Here is a 26,455-nt window from a genome sequence, read left to right as displayed (position 1 = left end):
GCACTTGGAAAAAGGTATTTTGCTAGGCTCCAGGATCATGACTTCAAGGATTGATTGCTAGGACTTAGACCTAAAGCTACTTCCCGAAGCCATGAAGTAAAATGATGTTTCAGCAAGCTTTAGGAGAGTGAGTCACAGTCTTTGAAGTCAGGTTATCAGTGCCCTGCTCAGTGGCCTGGGTTTCTGCACCGCAAACTTGAATGCAGTTTTTAGTGTCTTTAAATAGTTTTAGTGTTAGATGTGTTAGATTTTTTTTCTGAAGGTCTGAATATTAGATCAGCTTAGACTTGGAAATGGTAAATTATACATGTCGGGCCAGTGTGGCTGTTGGGAGCTAAGTCAAACCTGCATTTCAGTGTTATTTAAAGGTAAAAACGCGGTTTGAGAATCACATCCCGCTGGACTTGGAACCTGATGATAGGTGTCGGGCCGGTGTGGCTAGAGAGAAGCCTGGGCAGCTGTACTGAAGCTTGGTCACTGTTGCCAGTGAGACCTGAGGAGAGACAACAACGGACTGGTACATTTTCTACCTCCTGTGGGGATACTTGCTGTGTCACCAGATTTTACTGTACAAAGGATATTCTACTTCCTCTCTTTCCAGTCCAAGGCTCTCACTTGGCCCTTTGCTTTGTTGGATTGACTTACCACCCTGGGACACTGGATTTTGTATTTTTCCTTCTTTTTTTTGCATTGCATTTCATTTCCTTCCATTGCATTGTGGGGTGGTTAAATTTTGCACACCGAAGGTTTGCACCCCTGTAATGAAAGACAGCCCAGTTGTCAGCATAGCGGTCACAACTGGTACATTTTTTTATTTTTTTTTGTATCTCTCTATCCCTTTTCCTTGGCTTACTCAATTTGACATACCAGGCTTTTTTCCTGAGTTATGACAAGCCAGTTTAGTGGCTAGGCTAGCAGGCTGTAGTCCTGGGCTCTATGCTGTTGTCTGAGCCCAGCGGTGGTGTCTGGGCCCTGCGGCCAGGCCTGGGACAGTTCCCCCTACAGAACAAATGGAGAACAGCGGCTGCATCCCTCTCTGCTGGAGCAAGGGGGCCTGCATCTACGCACAGCACCCCCTACCAAGTACGTACAAGTATATCTGTAGCAACATACCGCCTACAAACCCTTGTTTACTATCAACAATCTACCTAACCCTTATGATTCACAACTAAGTAGTACTAGATCCATACTTGTTCATTATCACATGTAAGCTATTCCTTGAGTACCTGCATGTGCCTGGGTAACATTATTTACTATGAAATGTGTACTTCAATATACACCCTCATGATTTGCTGCAAAGTGCTAGTTCGGCATCTCTTTCTGTGCTTGGATAGATCTTCTTTTACTACCAAAAGCATGTTGGGTTGGTTGATGTTAGTGACCTAGGCTGTATATGTTTTACATCATGAAACCTGAATCAGACAGTGGGAAAACCTATTTGTCCAATTTTTCCCTCCTTTTGGAGAGGTTTAGATTGTAAGGTCATCACCAGTGGGATGTGTTTAGATTCTAGAGAGGTTTAGGTGGCAACATCACCAGTGGGATGGGTCTCACACAGGGACTGGCTTTTTGAAGACTACCTAAGATTATGTAATATGCTTTAGGAACAAACACAAGGTTATTGGAACATATTTTAAAAATGATATGAATAAGTCAGGAGTCTTATACAGAAGATGCAAACTGTTTTGCATGACATTTTGAGGTTTCCATTTTCCATTTGTAGTTTTCTTTTAGATGGTAAGATAAAACACCAAGCTTTATAGACTGGTCCACGGCTGGTTTGTGTGTATGAAGTGGAATCAAACCATTATTTCCTACAGTTTTAATTTAGACTCATACAGAGTTCTCTGTGGTTACTATGGCTCATTTACAACTCATACATGACTTTAACCCTGACAAATGAACCAATAACAGTTCAGTATTAGTCTAATAAAGTAGTATTAGTATTAGTCTGATAAAGTAGTATGGCCCACAGTCAGCAAAACACAGAAACAAATAAGAGCAGAGTAGAGTATGTGCTCTCTTTAGATCCACTAACCAGTCAGAGCTGTAATTGGTAGTGTGTCTTTAGCAAACTGGTATATGCTATGATTGGTTAGTGAGTCTATGGGGGGAGATGGTGGTTATAAGTAGGCCAGGTAGCTCTGATGTCACTGGAACAGTGTAGCACGCACCCACACGCACCCACACGCACACACACACACACACACACACACACACACACATACACACACACAACCAATGTTTAGACTGCAGGCTTTTTCTCTTCTGTCCCCTGGTATAGATGATGTGTATCCTTGGCAGGAGACAGAATAAGAGAGTGGGGGTGCAGAGGAGATTGTTTAAGGATGAGAGAAAGATGAGAAGGAGGGAGGAAGAGAGGTGGTTCGATTGGAGTTGAGGATCAAGTGGAGATGTAAGACAGGAACCAAAAGGTCTGTCGGCGCAAGAGATGAGCGACAGAAGGAGATGAAGAGAGGGGGAGAATAAAAGAACTGTGGATGAGGAGGGGCGAGGATAAAGTAAGAAGGACACGGGAGATGGGGCATGTGAGGAACAAGAGAGAAAGGAAAAGATGCGGGGCTATGAGGGAAGAAAGACATGAAGAGAGGCGTGAATGGGAGGAAAGAGCGATTTGAGGAGAAGAGGAAAGGATGGGAAAAAAGATACAGAGAGAGAGAGGCCTATAGGATCCCCCAGGGTTTTGCTAACCCCAGTAACCCAGATACCAGTCAGATAGAGGAGATAGACAGGCCTTCTGCTGCCGCTACAGGAGACCTCAACTCCAGCCCTCTGCAGCTTAACAGGCTGACTGTGAGCTAGTGGAACCCCACCGAGAGAGGGGGTGGTGGGCTTGGCTCAGCAGCATGCTCCTCTCCTGGCTGCCTGCATGGCCTAGTTGATTTGATTTCTCTCTTTCTATGTGTGTGTGTGTGTGTGTGTGTGTGTGTTGGGGATTGGAGTGTTTGTGGGGAGAATTGGTGCAGTTGTGTCCAGTAGAAAGTGGTGCAGTGAGAGATGCTTTCTGTACTGTGCTGTGTAGTGCACTTATTTTCAAACTGTTATTTATTTATTTTGAGATCCGTATTTTTTTAGTGCCCCAAAACTGATTTTGCAAGCTGTTCGATGAGGTAACCAGAAGGCACTCGGTAGAGCGCAAACCTCCGCCAACACTGATCAATTCTCCTTCTCTTGCAAAGCTGCAGCCCCCGTAACGGTTTATGTTTGTTTATAGTTTGTCTTCCAGGTTTGATTTTCTGACAAAATGACACATGAATGCAGTGCTGTTTAGCGGCCGACTTGGAAGTTCTGGATGTCGGACCTTCCCACGCAGCATAATAGTTATGGCTAAAAAATGAAAATCGTCTAATGGCGGAAATCCCAGAGCCGGATCACCAACTGATCCTTGGGTCAAGGACTATCTGTCCACCAAATTTCAGCCAAATCCGTAACTACTTGAGAGATCGTACTAACAAACAGACAGACAGGGGCGAAAGCACAACCTGCTTCCAACTTTGTTATCGGAGGTAATCAAGCAAAAACAACTTGGGATATTAAGGCTATTTAACCTATTATCACATGGTATTTTCTTCCTACAACCTACATTATAGGGATTTGGGAACATAACCAGTAGCTTTAGTGATTTGGGGACCATTTTAATCTATGACTGACATGTCCCTACTGGAATGTATGTTATTCGGGCCACTCTTCGTGTAGATTGTTGTCCACAGTGGTAGCCATTGTAAAATTCCCTCTTTGCATGCTTGCTGCACTGCTGCTACACTGTTGTGCTGCCCCAGAATTGCAGTACTAATCTGGAACATATTACCCAACTGAAAAAACAACCTCTTTCTCTAAAAGCTACTCAGGAACACTTAGACATACTGATGTAATAGTACTCTATGCTCTAGTTATGTATGATATAACACTATTTAAGGTCTAGAGTATGTGTGCACCGAGGCAAGTGTAGGTATGTCTACATCTGTAATAGGATTGTATTAAGCTGTATGTAGTTGTTAGGTATGGTATGTATAGTATTGAACCGTTTTGGGATTACCCACGCATGTGTGTGTTGGTGGTTATGTGTGGGTGATTTTGTGTCAGCATTGTAGGGTTAGGATGTGTTGTGTTGCAGCGTTTGTGTGCTTAATTTCTAATCTTATTACTGAGTGAGTGAATAGCAGCAGATGGCTGACTGTGGCTTGTGACTCCCCTATAGCTCCTCTGGTGCAATTGCTTCTGTTTAAAAACTAGTTGCAGTTAAGATAATGGCCCCATACATTTTTTAACGTGCCCCTCTGAGACTCGGCATGAAGGCTGGATGTAAACAGAGATAGTAGCACACACACACATACAGTCAAACAAATGGTCAAATAAATGGTTATTATTGCAATAGTTTTGTTCTATCAAATGGAAAGTTCTCATATGAATCAAATGATATCAGAACAGTTAAGTCATCAGAACAGTGATGTTCTGTATTTGTTTATTTATTATTGGTTTATTTGACAGCGACAGTACGCATGAATTTACATTACTGTGTATGTCGTGTCTTTGTACAGTCATCAGAAAAGAAACAACTCCGTCCAGGTAAACTAAAGTTAAGGTAAAGTGGAAGCAATGTCAACTAATATTTTAAATATTGTGCTGCTCCGGTCCCTTGGAATTTGAGCGGTGTGGCGGCCGCATTCCAAAAATACTGTTCTCTGGTCATGTGACTAACTCTCTCCTCTCTAGGCTGCAGTATGCTACATCTGTATATGATACCATCAGGTAGAGGGAATATTAAGGCTCAAACAGAGCCCTAGTATGCTAGTTGTAGTGATCAAGTGGTGGTATTATTTTAATGGGATTATAATAGCATCAGATGGACAGAGGGTCAGTAGTTATATTAATGGTAACTAGTACTATAATATTATAATCAGATGATGAAGTGTTAGTATCAGTTTTAATGTAAATACGGCAGCAATACCCTCAGATTGAGGGACGGTAACAAGCCACCTAATAAAGCTGTATCATAGCCATAGTGGTATAATTTTAATGGGATTATGACAGTAATGCCATCACATAGAGGGATAGTTCTAATCTGATCACACCAATCTGTTGGATTATAGCCTTGAGGACCTATGCAGTCTGTGACTGTGGCCGTAACCATTATACACTGACCTCTATCCAGTACAGCTCTGTTTGTGCTCACTCTTAACAGTATACTTACCTACAGCAGCCCTGGTGAACCAAAGAATGTCAACTATCACTCTCTCTGTCTCCATTGTTTTCCAAATATTTTTCTTATATTTTTCTTATTTTTCTTTTCTCTTGGAGGATGACCTCATGGACACACAGACACACACACACACACACACACACATACACATTGGGTCCAGATAAATCAATAAGGGTCACGCACCACACTATCTGGTAACTTTTTGAGATGATAACATTTGAATGGCTGGGTTATATACAGTCTTTGTTCTTTGGCAGATTTCAAACTTTGTCCTTGCCGGCCACCGTACACTTTCTCTGATCACGAGACAATCAAATCACAGCAGAACAATGGCTCTGTATCAAACAGGCCCCTGATTGGCTGCTGTTACGCTGCTCTACACAAAGGGGTAGCGTGTAAACTTCTGTTTCTCTGCTGCCTGGATGGTAAACTAGCCTAACGTTTCTTGAAACTTAACTTGTTTCCCATATGGCGACACATAGCACTGATAGCAGGTGTGAGACCACCAAAAAGGAAAAGATGAAGATGAAGATGAAGACAAAAACGATCCATTACATAAGTGAGTGAGCAAATTTTAAATTAATGTAGAATCAGGTGCTATGTTTCACATAGTAATGTAAATTAATTATTTGGGCCAGTAAAAATTATCCTTGGCAGATAGATATTTTTTGTTTTCTAGCCCTTGGCAGGTGTGCAAAAAAAATACATTTTGGACACTGCATACACACATACACACGAACACACATATACACAGGCCAAAGGCAACAGGCGACTCATACAATGTCTCTCCATAGACACAGAATGTGAAAATGTGCATACACGCACACACACACACACACACACACACAGCTATTGTTACAGTAAGTTCTTGCAAGAGAATGCTGAGTCGGGTTATCAGATACATAATGTCCTACTTTACTCTTATAGCCGCACACACACGCACACGCACACACACACACACACACACACACACACAGGCATGTGTTTCACTTGCTTCGTCTTTGAGGAGGCAACTGTAGGTCAAGCTGTTAGAAGTGCTGAATTAGACTTTCCCTGTATCAGACTATCTCTGTCTCTCTCTCTCTCTCTCTCAGTTACTCCATATGAAGTGATCCAACCATGATCCATAGTAGTGATGTTTCTAGGTTCAAACTACAGGCTGTCCAGAAGGTTGAAATGACCAGGGTTGGGGAGGAACACATTACATGCAGTGACTGTATACATTAATAATGACTGATCATTAAAACTGTAGATGATGATAATAACACCACTCAAGTCACACTTTGTAATTTGGATTAATTGCCTCCTTCATATTAAGCGGATTAGTCATCCAAAATGTAATGAAAGATGTGATCATTGGGGAGTTTGAATAACTTGGTAGAATATGATACTGATTGCAATTTGAAACAGGTAAATTGTAATTTGTAATTAACAATCATTTGTAGTGGATTGCATTTTGAAAGTAACTTTCCCAGTCCTGGAAATGTTCCATGAAACTGATTCAATCACTGTCACGAACAAGACATTGCTGATATGACTACTGTAAAAAAAAGATGTTGGTTTGGTTTACTATAGTTAGTCACCACATGACAACCACCCTTCACAGTCAGCTGAAACCAGTCACCATGGTGATGATGACTCAACAGGGCATGCTGGGATATCCAGGAAGTGACGACCGGACACAGGAAGCAGTGGAGTGTGTGTTTGAACACACAGAAGTGAGGGACAAGAAACATAAAGACGAATGTAGAGGGAGGCGGCTGTTGGATAAAGAAAGAGTCAGAAAGAGGGTGAATGGGTGGGAGAGAGAATCAGAGACAGAAAGGAAGAATTAGTGAGAGGACGTGTTTGTGCTTGCTCTTGCTTAGTTCAAGTAGATTGCAAAAGTCTGCATTTGTTCAGCATTTGAGTGTGACTGTCACTCCTATTGTTGCCTCTGTAGTCGCATAGTAAACCTGGGTTAGAATTGAACAGTGGGTTTTAATTTTTTCGTAGGGAAGACATCTTTTTGAAATGAGACTTCTTGTGACCCAAAGCCTAATTCTGTAGGCTCTATAGGCTCATCTTTGAGATTTCATCCTACATTTAGGCTACTACCCAACTAGCCTACAGTATTTTAGTAGCTTTCCCTACATTGTAAGATCTTGGAAAGACTTCAGTACCATGCTACAGCCACTGCCATTGGATACCAATTTCTCCAGAACAACCCAGCAGTCTGCTACAATCCTCCCGCGGCCCACTTTAGGGTCTGGAGCCAGATTTTAAGAGATAGGAGTTTGTGGAGTAGCAGCCATGCAGTCAGGTGAGGGTGGTAGGAGTGTCCTGCAGAGAGACTCAGGTGTGGCTTGTACCTGCTGGCCACTTCCACTCTTCACTGCAGGTAGGACTGAATGACTTGTTTACTGACTGGTTGGCTGACTGAACGGCTTGCTGATTAACTGACTGGCAGGCTGATTAGCTGATTGAATAGCTGGCTGATTCACTGACTGACAGGCTGATTTGCTGACTAAATGGCTGGCTGGCTAACTGACTGCCTGACGAGACTGACTGCTGCAGATGCAGACTGGCTGATTTACTAGTTGGCCCATTTGGCTGTCCGACTGGCTGATGGACTACTTGACTAGATGGCTGAATGTAATATTTCCTAAAACTGAAATACCATAGTGTGGCTTCCTCTGGCGATGGGAACCTGTCCTCTGTACTGGTGGGTCTGACTCACCGTTTAAAGAGATGGTTCCAGTTTCAGTTTTATTTGATTTATGTTGAACTGAGAGTCCTTATGTTGAACTGAGAGTCCTCCCCTTAGTTGTACGGTACTATCAGATACTATCATGCACCCTGCTGGTTGCCTTAGTCATAGTGTGAAGCCTCCTCTCTTCAAACCACTTCTCAGATAGCTCAACAAGTTTGTGACTTGCCGTTTGTGTCAAAGGTTGTGAGTTTGAGTCCTGGGTACTGCCGAATAAATATGCCTTCTTTGGTGTTACTTTCTTTTTCTTTTTCCTCTTACACTACATCTGGCCGGCCCCAGATTTTTTTTTCAGCACTCACCTTGTATGTTGACTCACCTTTCTGCTGCTATCTGGTGGATTGGATCCCGGGCTCCCGGGCCACGTGTGACTCCAGAGTGGAGAGTCTTACCTCTACACAAACTCTGGACACCACCGGCCTGCTGGAGGCTGCAGTCTGACCTGATCTGAGGTCTGTGACTCTGAGTAAAGCCGCGGCCACATTTTCAATGAGAGCTGTTTGTTGTCCGGGCAGCGCTGATGGCGCGTCTGTTTCTGTCAGATTTATGTCCGTTTTCCGTCCGTTTTGACGGACATAAAGTTCAACCCAGTTGAACTTTTTTCTTTTGCTATTAGCATAGCATTTATTTATTTATTTTAATATTTATGTACTTAATTCTTCATTGATATACAGTACTATATTCTGTATATATATACTTGTATATAAATATATACTGTATATATTATCTTTTTAGCTGTATTATAGATGATAGTATTTTCTTTTAGGAGCCGGCCAACAAAAAAACATGATTTTTGAAATCATCATACCTTAATTAGTAAACAGACAAAATTTTTTAATGATATCTTGAAAACTGAGCGTAGGGTAGATTGAAATATGTAGCTGCAAAGCGTTTGATAAATTGACAATGTGATATGTTCAAGATAGTTTGATCAATCTTTATCAAACTAAAGACAAATGCTGTCTGTACTCTCAAGATGATCTGTAAAGCCATGTTTAAATTGATTAATGGAGTGCACTAATACAGTTAAAATACTCTTTCTAAGGCTTTTAATAGACAATGGACAGTCGTAGCCACCCAGTGGACTTAGTAGCCTAGTGGTTAATGAATAGGTCTGCAATGCAAAGGATTGTGAGTTCAAATCATAACACTGTCTCCTCACAGCAACAAGCATGGGAAGTGTTCCTTGGTCTTTTCTGTGTGGAGTTTGTAAGTTTGCCTTATGTTTGCAGTAGATAATTAGAAATCAGTTTGCAGAGAATAGTATTGCAGTTTACCATTTTGACAAAATGAGTCTGTTCAAGCAGCTTCCATGATAACAGTGGCAAAATATATTGTTGGACATTAGACCAATAAAGATCTCTAAAATGCATCAGCTCTAAAGCCAAGCACTTGTAAAGTCATACTGTGAGAAACGCAACAGTGGTGCCACTCCCTCACTAGCTCAGTGTGTAGGTCAACTGCTGTTGGAGGCAAGGGTTGTCAGTGCAAAGAAGGGGCTGATATTGTTTACCTACATTGTACCTTGAGGTGCTCAAATGACAAATAGTTGGAGAGTGACTTTGTGAACATGAAATGTTTGAGATTTTATGTCCAAATGAGTTTTATGTCAATATAGTGCTAACGAGCACGAAAAGGTGCCTATATTCCCATAAAATGAACATCACTGTGTCCAAGTCAGCCTTATTGCCAAGTATAGGAGACCTGCCAAGTCTGGAGTCACTTGGTCACATGAGGGCACTATTCTCTGCAAGCTCACAATCATCAATAGTATGGTCAACTAATCATAATGTCTTATGTTTCTCATCTTTGGACAAATTAGCATATTGTGCTTGGACCCTGTTCATTGACGCATGCGGCTATATTTTTTTCTGTATGTGTGCTCTTGGCCGTATGATTATTTAACATATTTTGTTCCTTTATTGTTTTTTGTCCAGTATTATGTCTGTGTGAAGGGTATTGTGACAATTCTTTGTAAAATGCACTATAAATTGATTTGAGGACTGACTGACTGTGTGACTGACTGACTGTTTCAGCTATCTCTTAACAATGTTTTTAGATGGGACGAGGAACCAGTGTTGATGAATGTGCTCTAAGCTCCTTTTTGAACCTGTTGTTTTTTTTTCTCCCCTGCTGTGTAATGCCCCTTTCACAAATTCAGGGCTTTGAAACTATTCCCAATGTCAACTATGAAGTCACACTTTAACCCTTGTTTTCCTCTTCCTCCCCCCCCCCCCTCCTCCTCTCTCTCCATCCCTCTCTCTTCCCCCAGAATATGACAGCCAGTTAGCCCCAGCAGGAGCATCTAAGTCAGGCATGGCGTCGTCTTCCTACTTGGAGCCCAACCTCAACCACTCGGCGGCGGGTGGTTGTGGGGTGAAGTCCCGGTCCGGTGGGCCCGGTGGCACCGGCGTTGGTACCAGTGGCTCCGCTGGAGGCCTGGAGCGGCCGCCGGGCTCCATGGACCGGGTTCTGAAGATCTTCCATTACTTCGAGACCAACAGCGAACCATGTACCTGGGCTAGTAATATCAGGCATGGAGATGCCACAGATGTCAGGGTAAGAGAGAGGTTGAATACACAGTATGCACGCACGCACACACACACACACACACACACAAACACAAACACTCCCTTCCTTTCCCACTCCCTATCCCTATCCTTTCACTCCTCTCATGCTTTCCTCTCTTTATCTCTCCACCTTCTGTCTACAGGGCGTTATCCAGAAGATAGCAGAGATCCACAAATTACGCTGTGTGTCCTCTCTGGGCCTCCGTCTGACCCACCTGCGCTCTGAGGCCCTCCATTGGCTGCACCCTGATCTGGGCGTGTCTCACGTCAGGGAGAAGTACGAGAAACAGCACCCCCAGGAGGAGTGGAGGTAGACTTACAAACATTTTTTACGTTTTACTCTCTCGCTCACTATCACTCTCTCCTCTTCCTTCCATAAGGAGGACTAGAGTGTAGTGTGTAGTGTGTGTGTATGTGTGTGCCTGTGTCTGTCTATATGCCCATGTGCATATGTGTGTGAGTGTGTGTTATGCAGACCAGAGGCAGAACCCGGGGCTAAAGTATGTCAGCCTGTAGCCATGGTAGGCAGACGGTAGAGTCGGGGGACGGCACAGATAGAATGAAGAGGAGACAAATTGGGATTCTGGCTGTAACAAATTCACTTCAGTATAGTAATCCCACATCAAGCCTAATCTCTCTAGGACAGCACAGTTGCCTCCCACAAATTTAATATTTTCTGGCATACACATCTGTCCTAGATCCAGTTAGGAGCGTTTAAAGGCAGAGAGACAGGAAAGGTAACGCTTACTCCTGCCTTTGCTTAAATGTCCTTATGCAGGTCAGACAGATTCTGTTTTGGCTGAGAGTCTGTTTGAGTGTCAACTATTCGACCCAGTATCATTTTTTCTATAACAGATTTATTTCGTTCACCTTCTGCAGTATGTCATTTGTACCTTAAAGCTGTTACCAATAGCATTTGAATTTGGTGACTTTGCCAACCCCATGAGTCCCTTAGTGGTAGTTTGTTACATCACTGTCACAAATGTTTACAAATTAAAAGCCCTTTGAAGAAGAGAAAGGAAGCGAGACTTCAGATCTGCAGAAAGAAGACAAATATGTATACAGAAGAGGTAACATGAAACTGTCATGTTGCAGTTTGAGTAATGGGACTGGAATAAACTTGTGCAACAATGCAAGTTATTTTCTGTGTATATGTTTGCGCACGAACAAGTAGAGTAATCTTCAGTCAGCTTTAGCTGTAGTAGCTAGGATGGTTCCATCATCTGCCATTTTAAGTAGCTTCACACTGTTCATTCAAAGTGAGGCAATCTTCTTTCTGTTTTGGGTAAGACTCTGTGCTGTAAGTCAGCCCTGTACAGTTTGCAGAAAACTGCCTGGGGACAAATAGAATAAACACATAGAAAGCAACACGTAGAATAAACTCATTTTCTCAGCAATGGTCTCATTAGTGTCAGACTTGACAAACCTCCTTTACAACCTTAACTTGTGTCCTTCTAGGTGTTGAATGTGTGTTTACATTATGTTTCACTGTTATTGCTAGCTGACTGTTATATTGCAGTACAGTGTGTCATTTTGCGGAACTGTTTTCCAGGAGGAACTGCTCTGCTGCTAGTCCTCCAGCCCCGTTCTGCATTATGTACTGATTGATCAGAGTAGGCGTCTGACTCAACCTCCATGGAAGATTTTTTCTCTGTCCAAATTTCCAACCATGAATCCAAACATTTCCAGAGGTACTGCACTTAGCTGCTACTGACGGCACACAAGTTTATATCAAGCCATCTAAACCAGGGTTTGTAACTTTTTTCTCTGGGGAGCCACAATTTTTTTATCTTGACCCAAAACTGATTTTTCAGGCTTTGATTATTTATTTATTTTTCTCCAAGAGCCAAAGTCAGGTCAAGCAGTTTGGGTGGAAAGTTGCTTTTAAGTATAAATATCCACACCTTAGCATTGATGTTTTACACAAGGCCCATAATACACAACAGAGGAACTTGCTTCATCTATTAGTTTGCATCAACTACTACCATACAGTGATGTATAGTGTGCTTTTGATAATAGCAAGACACCACATTGTCAAGCATTTTATAATAAATCACATTGCTGTATAAGCAATGCTTTTGTATGTGTGTATGTATGTAATATGCTATGAGCTATGTTTGCTAACGGTTCAGTAGCTAACATCAACCAGCAAGCCAAATAGCCTAACGTGTGTTCTCCATAGAAGAGATTTAGGCAGCTGATCAACTAGGGAGCCAGAGAGCTGAGATCACATTCAAATCAACATCATTAATCATTCATTTCGACCTATATGCCATCGTCACAAATGACCCTTGGGATTATACAGAAACTGTTCTTGTTAAAGCTACAAGCCTGGTAACCAACAGTATGTTATTAAGCCTACTTTACAAACGGGGCTTTAGCTGCATAACATATGGTCTCAATGGGGACCATTTTATTCTTCCCATAAATCATCGACCCAGACTTTGAAACAGACTGATCTGAATTACTGCACCGTACACCCACTAAAAAATGTTATGATCGACTATCTAATATTGAGTTGCTCTACCTTCAGCACAATTTATGTCTCGGTTGTCTTAAGGCTTAAAAATCCTTATTTATTGTGTTTCCCTCCATTTATCTACATTGCCCCTTTATGACTGAAGAGGATTTAATAGCTGAAATCAAGAGGGGTTCATGGCTTTCGCTTGGATTCACCTGGTCAAGCTATGTCGTGGAAAGAGTTAATATTTACACTGTTTTCCACCCAATTAGCTGTAATATTACCTACTACAACCTACATATTCTCAAAGCATTGGAGAGGAGGTTCAACTCTTCTGTCCGGTGAATGGGGATCAGAACAGTTATTGGTTCTGTGTACTTCTCATTATTTGAAAGCGTCTCTCTCTCCAATTTTAATCTACAATTGAACTGTGCTGGTGTCTAGCGGTCCTCAGTTGACGTTGTTCACAACTCTCCTAACGACTTATTCAGTCCATTGTTCTCTAGTCACCGGGGCGGGTGATGCGTTACTCCCCAAAAAGGAACAAGTTGTTCAGGAGTTGTACAGCATTAACATGCAGCAGAGCCAGCCAGAGGAGCGGCTCTGCTAGTTGCTGCCCGCTGCCTCAGAGGGAGGCAGAGCTGCAAGCCCACAGGAGCTGCTGCTGCCAAGCTATTGTTAGAACAGGAGAAGTAGCCCAGGGGATGGATCGACTCTGTCTCCCTCCTCTCTCGCTCCCTTGCGTGCGTTCTCTCGCGTACTCACAGTCTTTTTCACTTTCATCTTTCCCTCCGTCCTTCTCTCTCTTTCTCATCTCTCACATCTCTCTCTCTCTCTTCTCTCTCATCCTGCTCTCTCTTCTCTTCAGCACACATCACTTTCTCTCTCACACTCTCTTTTTGGTTCATTCATTATAGAATGCAGTATGTTTTATTCATTTTGTCCTCAGCCTTGATCCCCTTTGTTATCTAACTACAGGCCTGTGGCATTACAGCAACTACGAACTCACTATTCTCCTGACCCAGTTCTCCCCACTGTAGTCATCACAATATGTCAGTCATGAAATAATATGTCACTATAAACACTGATGGCCCATCTGGGCACTTGTGTGGTACGGCAAACTGGCAAGTGTTACTGCAGGTGTCTCATTATACTTGATGCATTACAAGGTTATCACTTCTTAGTACTTTACTGTCAGCCAAATATGTAGTCACTGCTCACTGTGCCACCAGGCAGCAGGGTAGCACAGTGAGTAGGGAGGCCATCCTTTAACTGAAGGATCCAGGTTCAAAGTCACTTCACCGTCCTGCTGAAGTGTCTTTGAGCAACACACCGAATCCCTACCAGCTCCAGGGGTGTTGCTCTCTGATGTGACTGATGTGTGATTTCACCTCCTGCCTCCTGTGCAGGGAGGCAAGCGAAAATTAGATACTTTTTACATTAGATTAAATAAATCAGAATTCTTGTTCTACGTTATTCTACGTTTTGGCACTTTTTGTTTTCATGGCACCTATCTGGCTACTTACATTGTTGATGCTTGAGGATTGTTCACATTCGAATAGTGAAAAATGTTTGACATGAAGAAATTTCTGTATCCACCCTGTTAAAAATATTTAAGAATGAATGCTCCATTATTGGCTGTGTCTGTGTGTGTGTGTGTGCACAAGCATGCTCTTTCTGTCTTTGTATCTCAGGTATTGGTTTAGGATGCTAAAGGTTATCTCAGTGTGTGTGTTTGTGTTTGTGCATGCAGGTCGGTGTGTGTGTGCAGTTATTTAACTATACTGTCTCTCTGATTCTCAGGTATGAGTTGCGGATGCGGTACCTTCCTAAAGGTTACCTCAGTCATTTCTCTGAAGACAAACCCTCTCTCAACTACCTCTATCATCAGGTGAGACACAGCAGGATCATAGAATCAGAAGAAACAGACAGGGTCTTCCTGGTGCATATTAGGGACATCAAAAAAAAACGAAATAATGAAAGCATTGAGAGTGCATTTGTTTGAGACACTTTCTATCACACCTCCATGTGCTGATGTCAGTTGAAGCCACATTAGCCACCTTGTTCCTCAATATGTAAATACTGTAGACATTCTTGTTTAAAGGTATAAGTGATGGGATGGCCTGGTGGCTTCTACTCACATCGATCAGTTTAAACCTGTCACATGTCATCCCCTCCGTCACATCTTTGTTGTCACTATTATGTCTAATGAAGCAGAAATTCCTCACAATTATTGATTTAAAAAGATACTTGAATTACATAGATCACACTCCACTTGTGTGTGACTACCTGATATGAGTATACATGTTACATTTAATGCATGTAGCTCTATCCAGAGCAACTTATATGAAGAGCAATAATAGAATAAGAAGTTGTGTGTTTCTCCAGGTCAAGAGTGACTACATGCAACATATAGCTGACCAGGTGGATCAAGATGTTGCTTTGAAACTGGGCTGTTTGGAGATCAGGTGGGTACACGCACATACACACACACACACACACACACACGCACTCCATTCAGAAAGTAGGTGCTCCAATAGGAATCAAGCCAACCTCGCCACAAACTATGAGTCATCACCTATATCAGAGCAGTTTTCCGGAATGTTTGATTAAAATTTCTAGTAACCCTATTTCTACATGATATTGATCTCCTTCTGTTTGTTTACATTCCAGGAGGTTCTTCAGAGAGATGCCAGGCAACGCCCTGGATAAGAAATCCAACTATGAGCTACTAGAGTAAGATTGATTTGTTTCACATTTATTGATATCTTTCGCGCCTGTCTAAATTATTAATGTAAAGTACATTTCTGTAATTGATTTACATTTGATGTATACAAATTGTATCAATGATAAATTTGCAACTATCCAAATGTTGTAACCATGTTATTCTCTCTAGGAAAGACGTTGGTTTGAGAAGGTTCTTCCCTAAGAGCCTGCTGGACTCCCTCAAGGTAAGAATTAAGCCGGGCTAGATCCCTCTAGAAACCCCTCTGTTTGCTGACTGATTTTCATCTGTCTGACTGACTGACCAGGGTTTCTCACTTTAGTTCCATTGGCTGAAAATGGAATAGAGATTAACTTAATGCTGGAATGGCTCAATGGCAGAAATGCCTTTGGGGCTGGTTACTCACAGGCTGCTTGACTGACTGGCTGGCAGGCAGACTGACTGACCAGCTGATTTACTGACTTAGTCGATGACTGTCTGACTGAACGACTGATTGTCTGGAATTAAGTTGATGCTGCTGTCGTCACTTTCAGACTGCCTTGTCAGTTGTCTGTTGCGCATTTCCTGGCTCTAAACCAACTTTCTCCCAGAGAGATAATTCCTTGACCTTGAGCTGTTTGGTGTTTCCTCCCCCTCCCCGTCTCTGTCAGGCGAAGACTCTTCGTAAGCAGATCCAGCAGACCTTTAAGCAGTTTGCTAACCTCAACGATGAGCAGAGCATCCACAAGTTCTTTGAGATACTCTCTCCCATTTACCGCTTCGACAAGGAGTGCTTCAAATGTGCTTTGGGGGTAAGGCAACCCTCACATTTGTAGAGAGAGAAGTGTCTGTGAGTGAAGTGTCTCTATTAATTTAAATGTCTAGTCAGAGCCATAAAAGCTTGGCAATTACAGTTTTCAGTGGCAGTCATGTTTGTTCCACAATCCTGCTCATTGTCTATATCTGCAGGTCTTAAGTATGATGAGCATGCCACAATGGTGATGTTATGTATATTGTTGTTGTTATACAGTTAAGTTCTCTATAATATTATGTAAGCAGTGCCATCTACAGGGTGCAAAGCCTTCTTCCTCTTAGAGCACATTTATTCATAAAAGTAGTAACAATGGATGAGAACCTTAAAGTGGTTTTACATGATTTCCCTTTTGCCACTACGATGTTCAATGAATAAAACAGATAAGTGAACTGATGAAATATGACATCTATTTGAATGCTTTCTTTTTCCTCTCTGTTTCTCTGTCCGTCTCTAGTCTAGTTGGGTAATATCAGTAGAGTTGGCTATCGGACCAGAGGAAGGAATCAGCTACCTCACTGATAAGGGCTCTACGGTGAGTACACACACACAAAACTCTGCTCCTCTTCTCACCAAACCTAACTTCATCCTCTTGATAACTATGTAGCCATCACAAAGTCCCCTTTCTTTTTGAATTTTGGTAAAGTTATCTATACCAACTAATAGCTGCTCTATTCTAGTATTCCTTGAACTCAGCGCAGCTTTCACCGCCATAGCTGATTCCACCATTTAGGTCATTGCAAGCACACAGTGGGAATCACCAATACTGCCCTCTACTGGTTCACTTCTTACATGAGAAACTCTTGTCTCCTCAGTCAGTACAGTGTACTTCAGAGGCCTGTTTTAGGCTCTATTCTGTGTTTTCTATATGTACTCCCCCTTGGCAACATCATCTGCAAACTGCAAATCACTGTTAAATGCTGGATGTCTCAAAATTTCAAAATTGAGAGTGCAGGCCGGAAATTTTGTTTTAAAAGCTAGAAATCTGAGCACCTGGCGAGGTAATCGTTGAGTAGTCAAGAGTTTAGGGAAAACACACGCCTGGATTAGAGAGGTGCATGCTGCGGTGAAGACTTAAAATGCATAAAAGTCTTTCTCATAACTTTGATTTATTAAATTTTGCCCTGATGAAGACGTACTGCCCGCCAAAACATTAGCAATTGATTTAATAAGTTAGTCTTTGCATGAAAATGAATCATAGCTTGTCCTTTTTGGCCCATAAATCCATGAAGTTAATTCTTGAGAACATTGCCTATCTTGTGTCCAATGTTAAATTTGTGTCCAATGTTAAATCCTTAGGCTACTATTAATGTTATCGTTGTGGTATGTAGCGATAGATATATTGGTCTGATTTAGATTCAAGCCTGGTGCTCTGAAGAAAGCATGCCTTACTGTCTCAACCATTTGCACGTGGGACCTAGATTTCTCTCTTGGAACTACAGTACTGCCACTGTGCTATATAAAAGGGCACCGACATATACTGGAAGCTTGATTTTTGATATTTCTGTGTACGTCTCTCTGTCTCTCTCCAGCCTACGCACCTAGCTAACTTCACCCAGGTTCAGTCCATCCAATACTCTGCTATGGAGGAGAAAGACAGGAAAGGCATGTTGCAGCTCAACGTAGCGGGGGCTCCAGAGGTAAACACACACACACACATACACACACTTTTATGCTGTTTATAGTATTCTCATGGCATGCCCGTCTTTGCCTATTGTAAATGAATATCAGGTTAGGAGCATTAAATCCGTATGCCATGTTTGGATTTCGATCAAGTTTATTCCACATTTGATAAACCCTTGATTAGCTGTTAAACATAGATTTACACAGAGTTGAGGGGTTTAAGCAGTAAAACAAGGCCAGCATGATACACACTTGTACCCTGCTCATAGATTCCCATCCAAAACACATACAGTATATTTAGATTGATGGCGAGCCAAAGCTAAATCTCTATTTGGTATTTTTGTTTGCTTGTCATGATGTCAGCCACAGCAAATATCTGTCTGCTTCTGCCATCATCAGAGTGTGAGATAGTCATGTTAGTGTAGTGCTGACACAGAGTTTTACATTGTTACAACCCTGGAAGAGCTTATGCTTGTTAAACATCGTATTTGAAGTTGTACCAAACAAACCGCAGGACAATCATAGGAGTGAAAGAGGGGATGGAAGCAGCAATTGGGGGGGGGGAGGGGTGGTGAGTGCGTTGCCATCTGTGTACGAGTGTCAGCATGAGTGTGTCTGTGTGATAGTGGGTGTGCATTCATAGCAGGCGTTACTAGTGGAAAAGCATGTGTGCATCAGTGCAAGAGTATGTGTGTGCGGGAGTGTGTGTGTGTGTGTGAAAGAATGAATGTGTGTGTGTGTATTGGTAGAAGATGTTATTTGTGATAAAGCTCCAATTGTGTCCAAGTCCACTCTGAAACAACTCTCTGTCCCACTTTACACTAATCCCTCTGTGTCTCTGTCTGTATGTGTGTGTGGTGCGCATGTGTGCGTGCATCTGTGTCTACGCGTGCGCGTGTGTGTGTGCCTGTGTCTGTTCATCCTTGTGTGTGTAGCCTCTTACAGTCACCACTGCATCGCTGACTACCGCAGAAAACATGGCTGACTTGATTGACGGCTACTGTCGGCTTGTCTCTTCAGCAACTCACTCCTTCATTATCAGAGTCCAGAAAGGTAGGGCTTAGAAACACACACACACATCTTACACACACTATATACACACACAATAATTTTGACATCATGGGGTATTTTTCAGCATTATGGTGGTGCAGTTGTGTGGAGCTAAATGATGATTGTGATGATGTTTTTTTGTTGTTGTGTGGAGCTGCAATACATTTAAGATCCACATTGCTCTTTCCATGGTAACAGTAACTTGAAGCAAAGAACTAATATCCTGACATTTGAACTAGGATGTCTAGACAAGGTTGGAGTAATAATTTTTCATGACAGGTACTCAGGAGGTATCTATGCTACAGTAAATATTGTTTGTTTTACCTTATATTATAAATAGTACTCAGGTCTGCCATCAGCCATCTTTCAAATGGTAGTAAAGTTTGGATGTGGCTGGTAAATCTGTATTCTTGTCACTTTGAGTAACCAGCCTGTGTTCAATCAGTCTTTTCTGTTCTAAAAATAACCGTGGCTGCAAAGCAATGGCTGCAGAGATGTTGTAGCTCTAACATGAAGCCAGTCGATTCTGTCTCCAACTCCTGTGCTCATTCTGTCTTCCAGAGGGGGACAGAGCCCTGCCTTCCATCCCCAAGTAAGTCAACTGGCTCCTTATCTTTCATCAAGTGGCTCATGGAGAAAAATCACAGAATAAGATTCTAAATGTCAAGGTGTCACTTTACTACATAACTATGAAATCGTACACTGTGAGACATAAGTGGGACGCAGTCTAAAACCTAGTGAGATGGAAGAAATTGGTTTCATCACTTGGCCAGACTTTATTTTGTCACTTTGGTGGTTTCATTGTTACTTCACACATTTTGTTCTCCAAGTCAAAATGTTTTTTTGTGGCAGTTTGTATGTGACTGTAAACCTAAAGCATGGCAGCATTCAGCTTGTGTTGACAACAAGGGTTAAATTTTTTCAGCCCACGGCTCAAATGATTAACAGACCAGAGCAACACCTGAAGCAAACTAAAGAGTCGATGATAAGATTTGAACTCCTTGAAATTCCCAGATACGAATAATAATATTGCTTACACAATCTGAAACACAGCACTCCTTGTGTTTTTGTCAAATCTTCAAAATGTTGTTAGACATTGTGAAGAGGCAGAAAAGGCCACACCGAGGACAGGATGCGGGAGGAGCTTCCCGTCCTCTGGGTGGCACTACTGTGGGGAATCCTCATAGCTGTGACTGAAAGCTCATTCTGAATAATATGGAGCAGGTTTACAGTTCAGGTTGATACGAGTAAAACACCCAAGATGACTTTCTCCTCTCCGCTACAGAGTTTCAAATCATGAGAAGCGGATGGAAAAACGGATGGACGGAGTACGGACCAGAGCGGTCTGTGTCTCAGGTAGAAATCCCTCTCTCTCTCTTTCTCTCTGTCTGTCTCTCTCTTTCTCCCCTGTCTATTTTCCTCTTCGTTGCTCTAAATGTCATGAGCGACAGTGTGTCTGACTGCTGAGAGTAAGATAAAGGGTTCATAGATGTGTGTGTGTGTGTGTATGTATGCGAGCACTAGCTGTTTCCCCTATAAAGCCTTGTCTGTGTGTAGTGAAGAGTCCTTCTCTAGCCAGATGTCCCCGTGGAGAGCCTTAGTCACTGTCTCTCTGTCTCTACTATGACTGTCTACTGACCACTGGCTAAATGGCATTTACGCAGAATTAAATGAAAATGACCTTGGCAGTAGGATCAAGTCATTAAATAATATCTTTGAGCTATTTGTTTAGCTTTAAAACTAACTAACAGTCAAACTAACGCCTCTCTCCCTCTGTCTCTCTATGCATGCGGCTTCTGCAGGTCACACTAGTGGCGATGGTAAACAAAACATTCCTTCTATTAATCATCCTATTAACACTATGGAGTTTCTGCTCTGTGTCTATGTGTTTGTATCTCTCTCTCTCTCTCTCTGTGTCTCCCTGTTGACCTGTCCGGGGTCTTATCCATGACTCAACCTGTTTTCCTTAAGCGTGTTTCTCTGGAAAGAACAAACCTTTCCATCCCTCCCCTTTCCTCTCTCTCCCTCTCTGCCTCCCTCCTCTCTCTCTCTCTCTCTCTCTCCCATTCCTTGTGTGTAGCTGTTAAATCGTACATGACTATCTGTCTGGTTTTGCATGTGTTTGGAGCCGGGTATGGTGACGGTGTTTTGGAAAGGTACTTGTGTCTGACGGTGGTGTGTTTCTGTTACTGTTGCCGTTTCTTCTATGCGATCCACTCTCTCTCTCTGTGTCGAGGTGTTCACAGAGCTACTTGATGTGTATGCACTGATTGATTTGTTCACATGTTATATGAGAGGTGGTGGGAAGGTTTTGCCTCATTTCTAGCTGCCATTGTAGGGATAACAGAGGGGATGCACAAAGTATTTAATGTTAACAAGGGCTATAAGTGCAATATTCTGTACAAATCAGGGGGAAATTGAACATTTTGTTTTAATAAGAGGACTTATGGTGTGTTGTTAACAAGATGCATACCCTCCTTTGTCATTCCCCCTCAAATGGTATGTCAAATGCAATGTAAAGTAAATGTTAGCCTGAACACTTTCCAGCACACTCAACCTTGTTATAGTGTAGTGAAACGTTGAGTGTGATTTTGGATGAGAGTTTGATGGTAACTCTTTCTCTTTTTATTTATCTACAACTGAGACGTAGTGTGTCTTTGCTCTTTCTTTTCCTCCCCCACCTCCCTCTGGCTCTGCAGAGACGGACGATTACGCTGAGATCATAGATGAGGAGGACACCTATACCATGCCTTCAAGTGAGTGGTCACACACACACACACACACAAACAAACGTTGTAGGTAGCATATGTGTGATAGTAAGTTGAGAGACCAAGAGACAGGTGTCTGCGTGCGCATGTGTGTGTGCACTGCCGATCAGTGGATCTCTTCAGACTGGTCTGTTTTCGATCATGCAGCATACTGTATGTGCATGCGAGCGTTCGTGTGTGTGTGTGTGTGTGTGTGTGTGTGTGTGTGTGTGTTCGTTAGGCGGAGGGGGTGGAGGAGGGGTTTGGGGGTAGAGAGAGAGTAAATACAGCATCCATGAATGTGTGTGGTGGTTGCTAATTTGACTGTGTGTCTGTGTACGGGTGCTAAAGGTGGGTTGAAAGCAGAGTGAGAACACTAATCAGCTGCATTATGAAAATCTTTGACTTGGATCTATTTTTTCTTGGTCATATCTCAAATATTTTTTCAGCCCTACATAAATAATGTCAAGAAATACATGAAAACTACTTGTAAACCCAGATGCATGCTTTCCATTGTTCTTTCAACAATCATAATGTGTTGTATTCTGTAAAAAAAAAAAAATCCATAGTAGCATTTTCATATTTCATATTTGATATTTGTTTAAAAAAATCTTAATCTCAAGTCTTTTTTGATACATGCATGGATGGGTAGATAAATAGCCTGACAGAGGGGTGGATGAATACCTATATTTTCCATAGTCACATGTACTAACCGTGTTGAGAAGGGGAAGCCCAGCCTAAGACCATACGCTGTCAGTGTATTATTAGACCTGCAGTCTATATTTGTCTCAATGAGTTGTCACAAGATTTGGCCGGAATCACAGGTTCCTCAGGCTGTTTGGACACATTGTTACCACATTATCTAGCCGCATTCTCTAGATCACAATGGACATTTTTGGAAAGCCACTGTATGAGGTCTCAGTGTGTCAGTGTGTTATTTCTGAATGAGCCATCAGTGTGGAGGTTTCTCAGGCATGAGGATGACTGTAGGCTGTTTCCTACTAAGCATCCTTCTGGATTATAGCTTTAAAAATAAGAATTGAGTGGAAAGGGCCTGCTGTGCTGCTGTTGCTGCTGAGTAGTGCCTGTTCACATTGCCCTGCTGGCCCAGATTTAGGACTGTTGTTAGTACAAGTGCCCACTGCAAGTGTAAGGGCTGATGCTACATTGGCAACATTTGGAGGCAGTAGAGATGGGCAGTATTGCCATCAGCAGGGATGCAAATTGCAACTGGGACAAGGTGAATGTGAATAACATCGTGGGCTGTAAGGACAGTGAAAAAATACTGTTGATTATATAAACTCACAAAAATGCCCATATAAATTGCCTCAAAATGTTGCCATGGTATCATAAGCATAAGCATATGCAGCCAATTTCCAACAAGGCTTTGCTTTTTTGGCCATTCATAATTAATAGCTTTCACTTCAGTCCTATGCACATACAGTCCTTTACACACACACACACAAACGCAGAGAGAGCTAGCGCACACAGACATACAGCTCAGGCATTTGTTGCATAGACATTGTTGGATATGCGCATTGTAAAATAGCAAAAATAGCTACAGTATCCATTCTGTTTTCTAGTCTGTTCAACGTGTCGCATCGCTATCTCAGCCATTGAAATAAGTGATGTAGTTAGAAGTGATCCAGTAAGCGCAATACATTCACATGCACAAGCCAACATTGGGTAGGTCATTTTCAGCTGTTCTGGTCATGTTAAGAAATCTAGACTGAGCAGTGCAAGAGTATGGGAGCAACTTATGTGAGTTCTGTTTTAGATTGGTTTTCACTTTGTTGCATTCTACCTCTGTGTTCATCTGAATTATACAACAGGTAGCCAAGCAATCAGATTGGTCCATTTGGTGTTTCAATGGTGTTTTCAGTTTGTAAATCACATCTAACTGTACTTTATGAATTGTTTCTTATGCTGACTAGTGGTGACCAGTGGTACTCGTGTTTGTTGCTTTCTCCTGTTTTTATTCATATGTATGCACACTACTTTGATAAACCCTCTTCAGACACAAATACATAGGTAATCATTGGATAAAGGCCATAGTAACCTAGAGAGAGTTCTCTACTGTGATAATGGGCACTTTGGTGATGCCTACAGTGCGTGGCATAAGCACCTCCTACCTAGCTGCAGCACTGTCGTACCCACAATCACAGCAAAGAACGCCCTCTTGTATATTTTTGCTATAATAGCATTGACAGTCTAATAAAATCTCTCTGTAGTAACAATATATTGATCTCTATACTGACAGCTAGTTATTTCTGTCTCTTATCACTAACCCATTTTCCCAGAATACTATGGACTAGATCAAGGTAATGATTGGAACATATAACTGGTTGTACTGTGATGGCACTTTGAGTTGGTGGTTGTTGTGATTCTTATTTTACGTTTGCTTGCTCCTGTAAAACAAAATTCTCCATTTATTTCTGTATCCCCTGTTAATTTGAACCCCCCTTGTTGATCTTTGTTGATGTGCTGTCAGTTGTGGGGTGAATCGGTGGTAGCTTCAGAACCGAGTCCGAGTTGTTGGACGAGGATCTTGTTGTGAACTTAAACTGTCAAAGGACAAGTGGAGCAACCTCTGTTCAGTCCGATGATTGTAAAATTCAATATCATTTGACTTGCAGAATGATAACAAGAAGGTAGCAGTTGTAGAAACCTATTTACAGGGGCAGTGTAACAACAACATGGCAACGGTTCACTTCTTTTATTTAACCAGGCAAGGTGACTCAGAACACGTTGTTATTTACAGCAACGGCCTGGGGGAGGAGGTGCAGGGAGAGGGAAGGGTTTAAATAGATTTATTTACTGTAACATTTTTAAACCCAAAGCCCTCAGTAGCAGGGCAGTCTCACTGCATTGTTTTACCATGACACTGCTTTCTATATTCCCTTTTTAAAGGCCATGGTACACGGGCGACATTTTGAGGCAAAGCAGATGGGCATTAATTGAGGTCAACTGTCCTTTTTTGTGGTATTTTTGTTACAATGTTGCAGCCCACTATGTTATCCACATTTAGTCCCATCCCCACTGAAGGAATTATTGCCCTTCATCATTGCCTCAAAAAGTTGCACATGTACTTTGACATTTACAATGCAGTGATATATAAAAGAATATTCTGAGATTTCTCAAATATATTGAAATCTATTGCTCCATGTTTATCCATATGCTGATGTTTATTACACGGACAAAGTCAGGTCAACAATGATCTAGCAACCACCAGCCTCTTAACCAGAAATTTTGATTCCTATTTATGTAAAGTAAATTTAAAAGAATCAAAAAAGCGTAGGTGTTTTTCAGTAGGTATTTTCTGCTCTCATGTCCTCCAAATACTATTTACCCTTTGGTTTGTTGAGGGTTGCTACAAGTTCTGCATGCCATTGATGACTGTAAGCAAGGTCTATAAATTATTTTGGTTTCAATGACAAAACAATCAGGTTTCCTTTACAAAAATATAGATGGAAAATTGTGACTTTCCCTTATACAGTCAACCTGACTTTATCCATATTAGTTTTACCTCGTTCATGTACACATTGAGTGTTATTGGCTGTTGTGTGTCTGTATTCCATGGCATGTCTGGCTGTGGTTTGCTAATGCTGTTGCATGCTGTTGGGACTGAGCTCTGCTGATTGTACTACGGACCAAGCTTCTCAGATTAGGAGGGTGAATTTCTTTGAAATGTTTTTTAAACTTGAAAAGAAGAACAAAGAAGGCATCATAAAGTTACACACGCAAGATTAATTAGTATTTGTGTGTCTTACAGTGGTTCTTGGTGTCTGAAAATTTCAGAGATGCATCTCCTGCAAATGGTAACTGTCGGTCTTGCAGATATTTGCTGCCGGATGTGTTTCAAAAGGAGATGATCCCAGTAGTCGGTTGTAAATATCGTCTGCAACGGAAGGCAGAAGTAAACAAACCCTGCACACTGTGATGCTCTGCTGCTAATGATGAAATGGATTATACAAATCCATAGAAATCAAGTCTTAACCAACATACACATTGTCAATGAATCAGCTCAAAGGAGATGGGAACTGACTCTAGATCTGCACTACCACTCTGATAAGCTTGGTAAATCAATGATCAAGAAGTGTGCGAGAGAGTGTGTGTGTGTGTGTGATGTAAAGGCCTACTCAGTTTTTCCTCATTTGTGTGTGTATCTGTGTGTGTTTGTGCCCATGCATATGTCTAGCACGGGACTATGAGATTCAGCGGGATCGTATTGAGCTGGGACGCTGCATAGGAGAGGGCCAGTTTGGAGACGTCCACCAAGGAGTCTACATCAGCCCGGTATACAGTCACAAACACGTACACATGCGCGCACACACAGCACTGTAAAACTATTTTCCTCACTCTATACACAAGGACCATTTGAGCATTTAAAGTTCATGCTCGTGTTCATTGGTTTATGCCAGTCACAACCGTTTATCATGATCTTGAGCATTATTTTAACATTCATCCATATCAGCTGACAACAGTTAGACCTACATATTGCACATACTGCACTGCAGTG

At 42.0% G+C, this 26,455-nt stretch overlaps 1 protein-coding gene across 3 annotated transcripts in view; it reads left to right on the top strand.

Moving 5' to 3' along the window:
- LOC139923413 (focal adhesion kinase 1-like) overlaps positions 1 to 26,455 on the top strand; it is a 76,198-nt gene that overhangs the window by 14,559 nt on the left and 35,184 nt on the right. Inside the window, exons 1-16 of one of the 3 annotated variants that reach the window (XM_078287179.1) lie at positions 7,542 to 7,601; positions 10,243 to 10,529; positions 10,684 to 10,850; positions 14,805 to 14,892; positions 15,390 to 15,469; positions 15,675 to 15,737; positions 15,898 to 15,952; positions 16,377 to 16,517; positions 16,974 to 17,051; positions 18,049 to 18,156; positions 19,075 to 19,192; positions 19,751 to 19,781; positions 20,475 to 20,545; positions 20,992 to 21,009; positions 21,889 to 21,945; positions 26,135 to 26,232. In XM_078287179.1, coding sequence (XP_078143305.1) covers positions 10,287 to 10,529; positions 10,684 to 10,850; positions 14,805 to 14,892; positions 15,390 to 15,469; positions 15,675 to 15,737; positions 15,898 to 15,952; positions 16,377 to 16,517; positions 16,974 to 17,051; positions 18,049 to 18,156; positions 19,075 to 19,192; positions 19,751 to 19,781; positions 20,475 to 20,545; positions 20,992 to 21,009; positions 21,889 to 21,945; positions 26,135 to 26,232 — 1,416 coding nt within the window. In that variant the 5' untranslated portion in view covers positions 7,542 to 7,601; positions 10,243 to 10,286. Of the gene's footprint in view, positions 1 to 7,541; positions 7,602 to 10,242; positions 10,530 to 10,683; positions 10,851 to 14,804; positions 14,893 to 15,389; positions 15,470 to 15,674; positions 15,738 to 15,897; positions 15,953 to 16,376; positions 16,518 to 16,973; positions 17,052 to 18,048; positions 18,157 to 19,074; positions 19,193 to 19,750; positions 19,782 to 20,474; positions 20,546 to 20,991; positions 21,010 to 21,888; positions 21,946 to 26,134; positions 26,233 to 26,455 lie in introns of those variants that run through there. The other 2 variants (XM_078287178.1, XM_078287180.1) reach the window with 2 other exon arrangements.

This window comes from Centroberyx gerrardi, chromosome 12, assembly GCF_048128805.1.
Source record: "Centroberyx gerrardi isolate f3 chromosome 12, fCenGer3.hap1.cur.20231027, whole genome shotgun sequence".
In the NCBI taxonomy this organism is placed as follows: Eukaryota; Metazoa; Chordata; class Actinopteri; order Beryciformes; family Berycidae; genus Centroberyx; species Centroberyx gerrardi.
The sequence above is the reverse complement of the archived record's forward strand: the minus strand, read 5'-3'. Positions and strand labels throughout refer to the sequence as shown.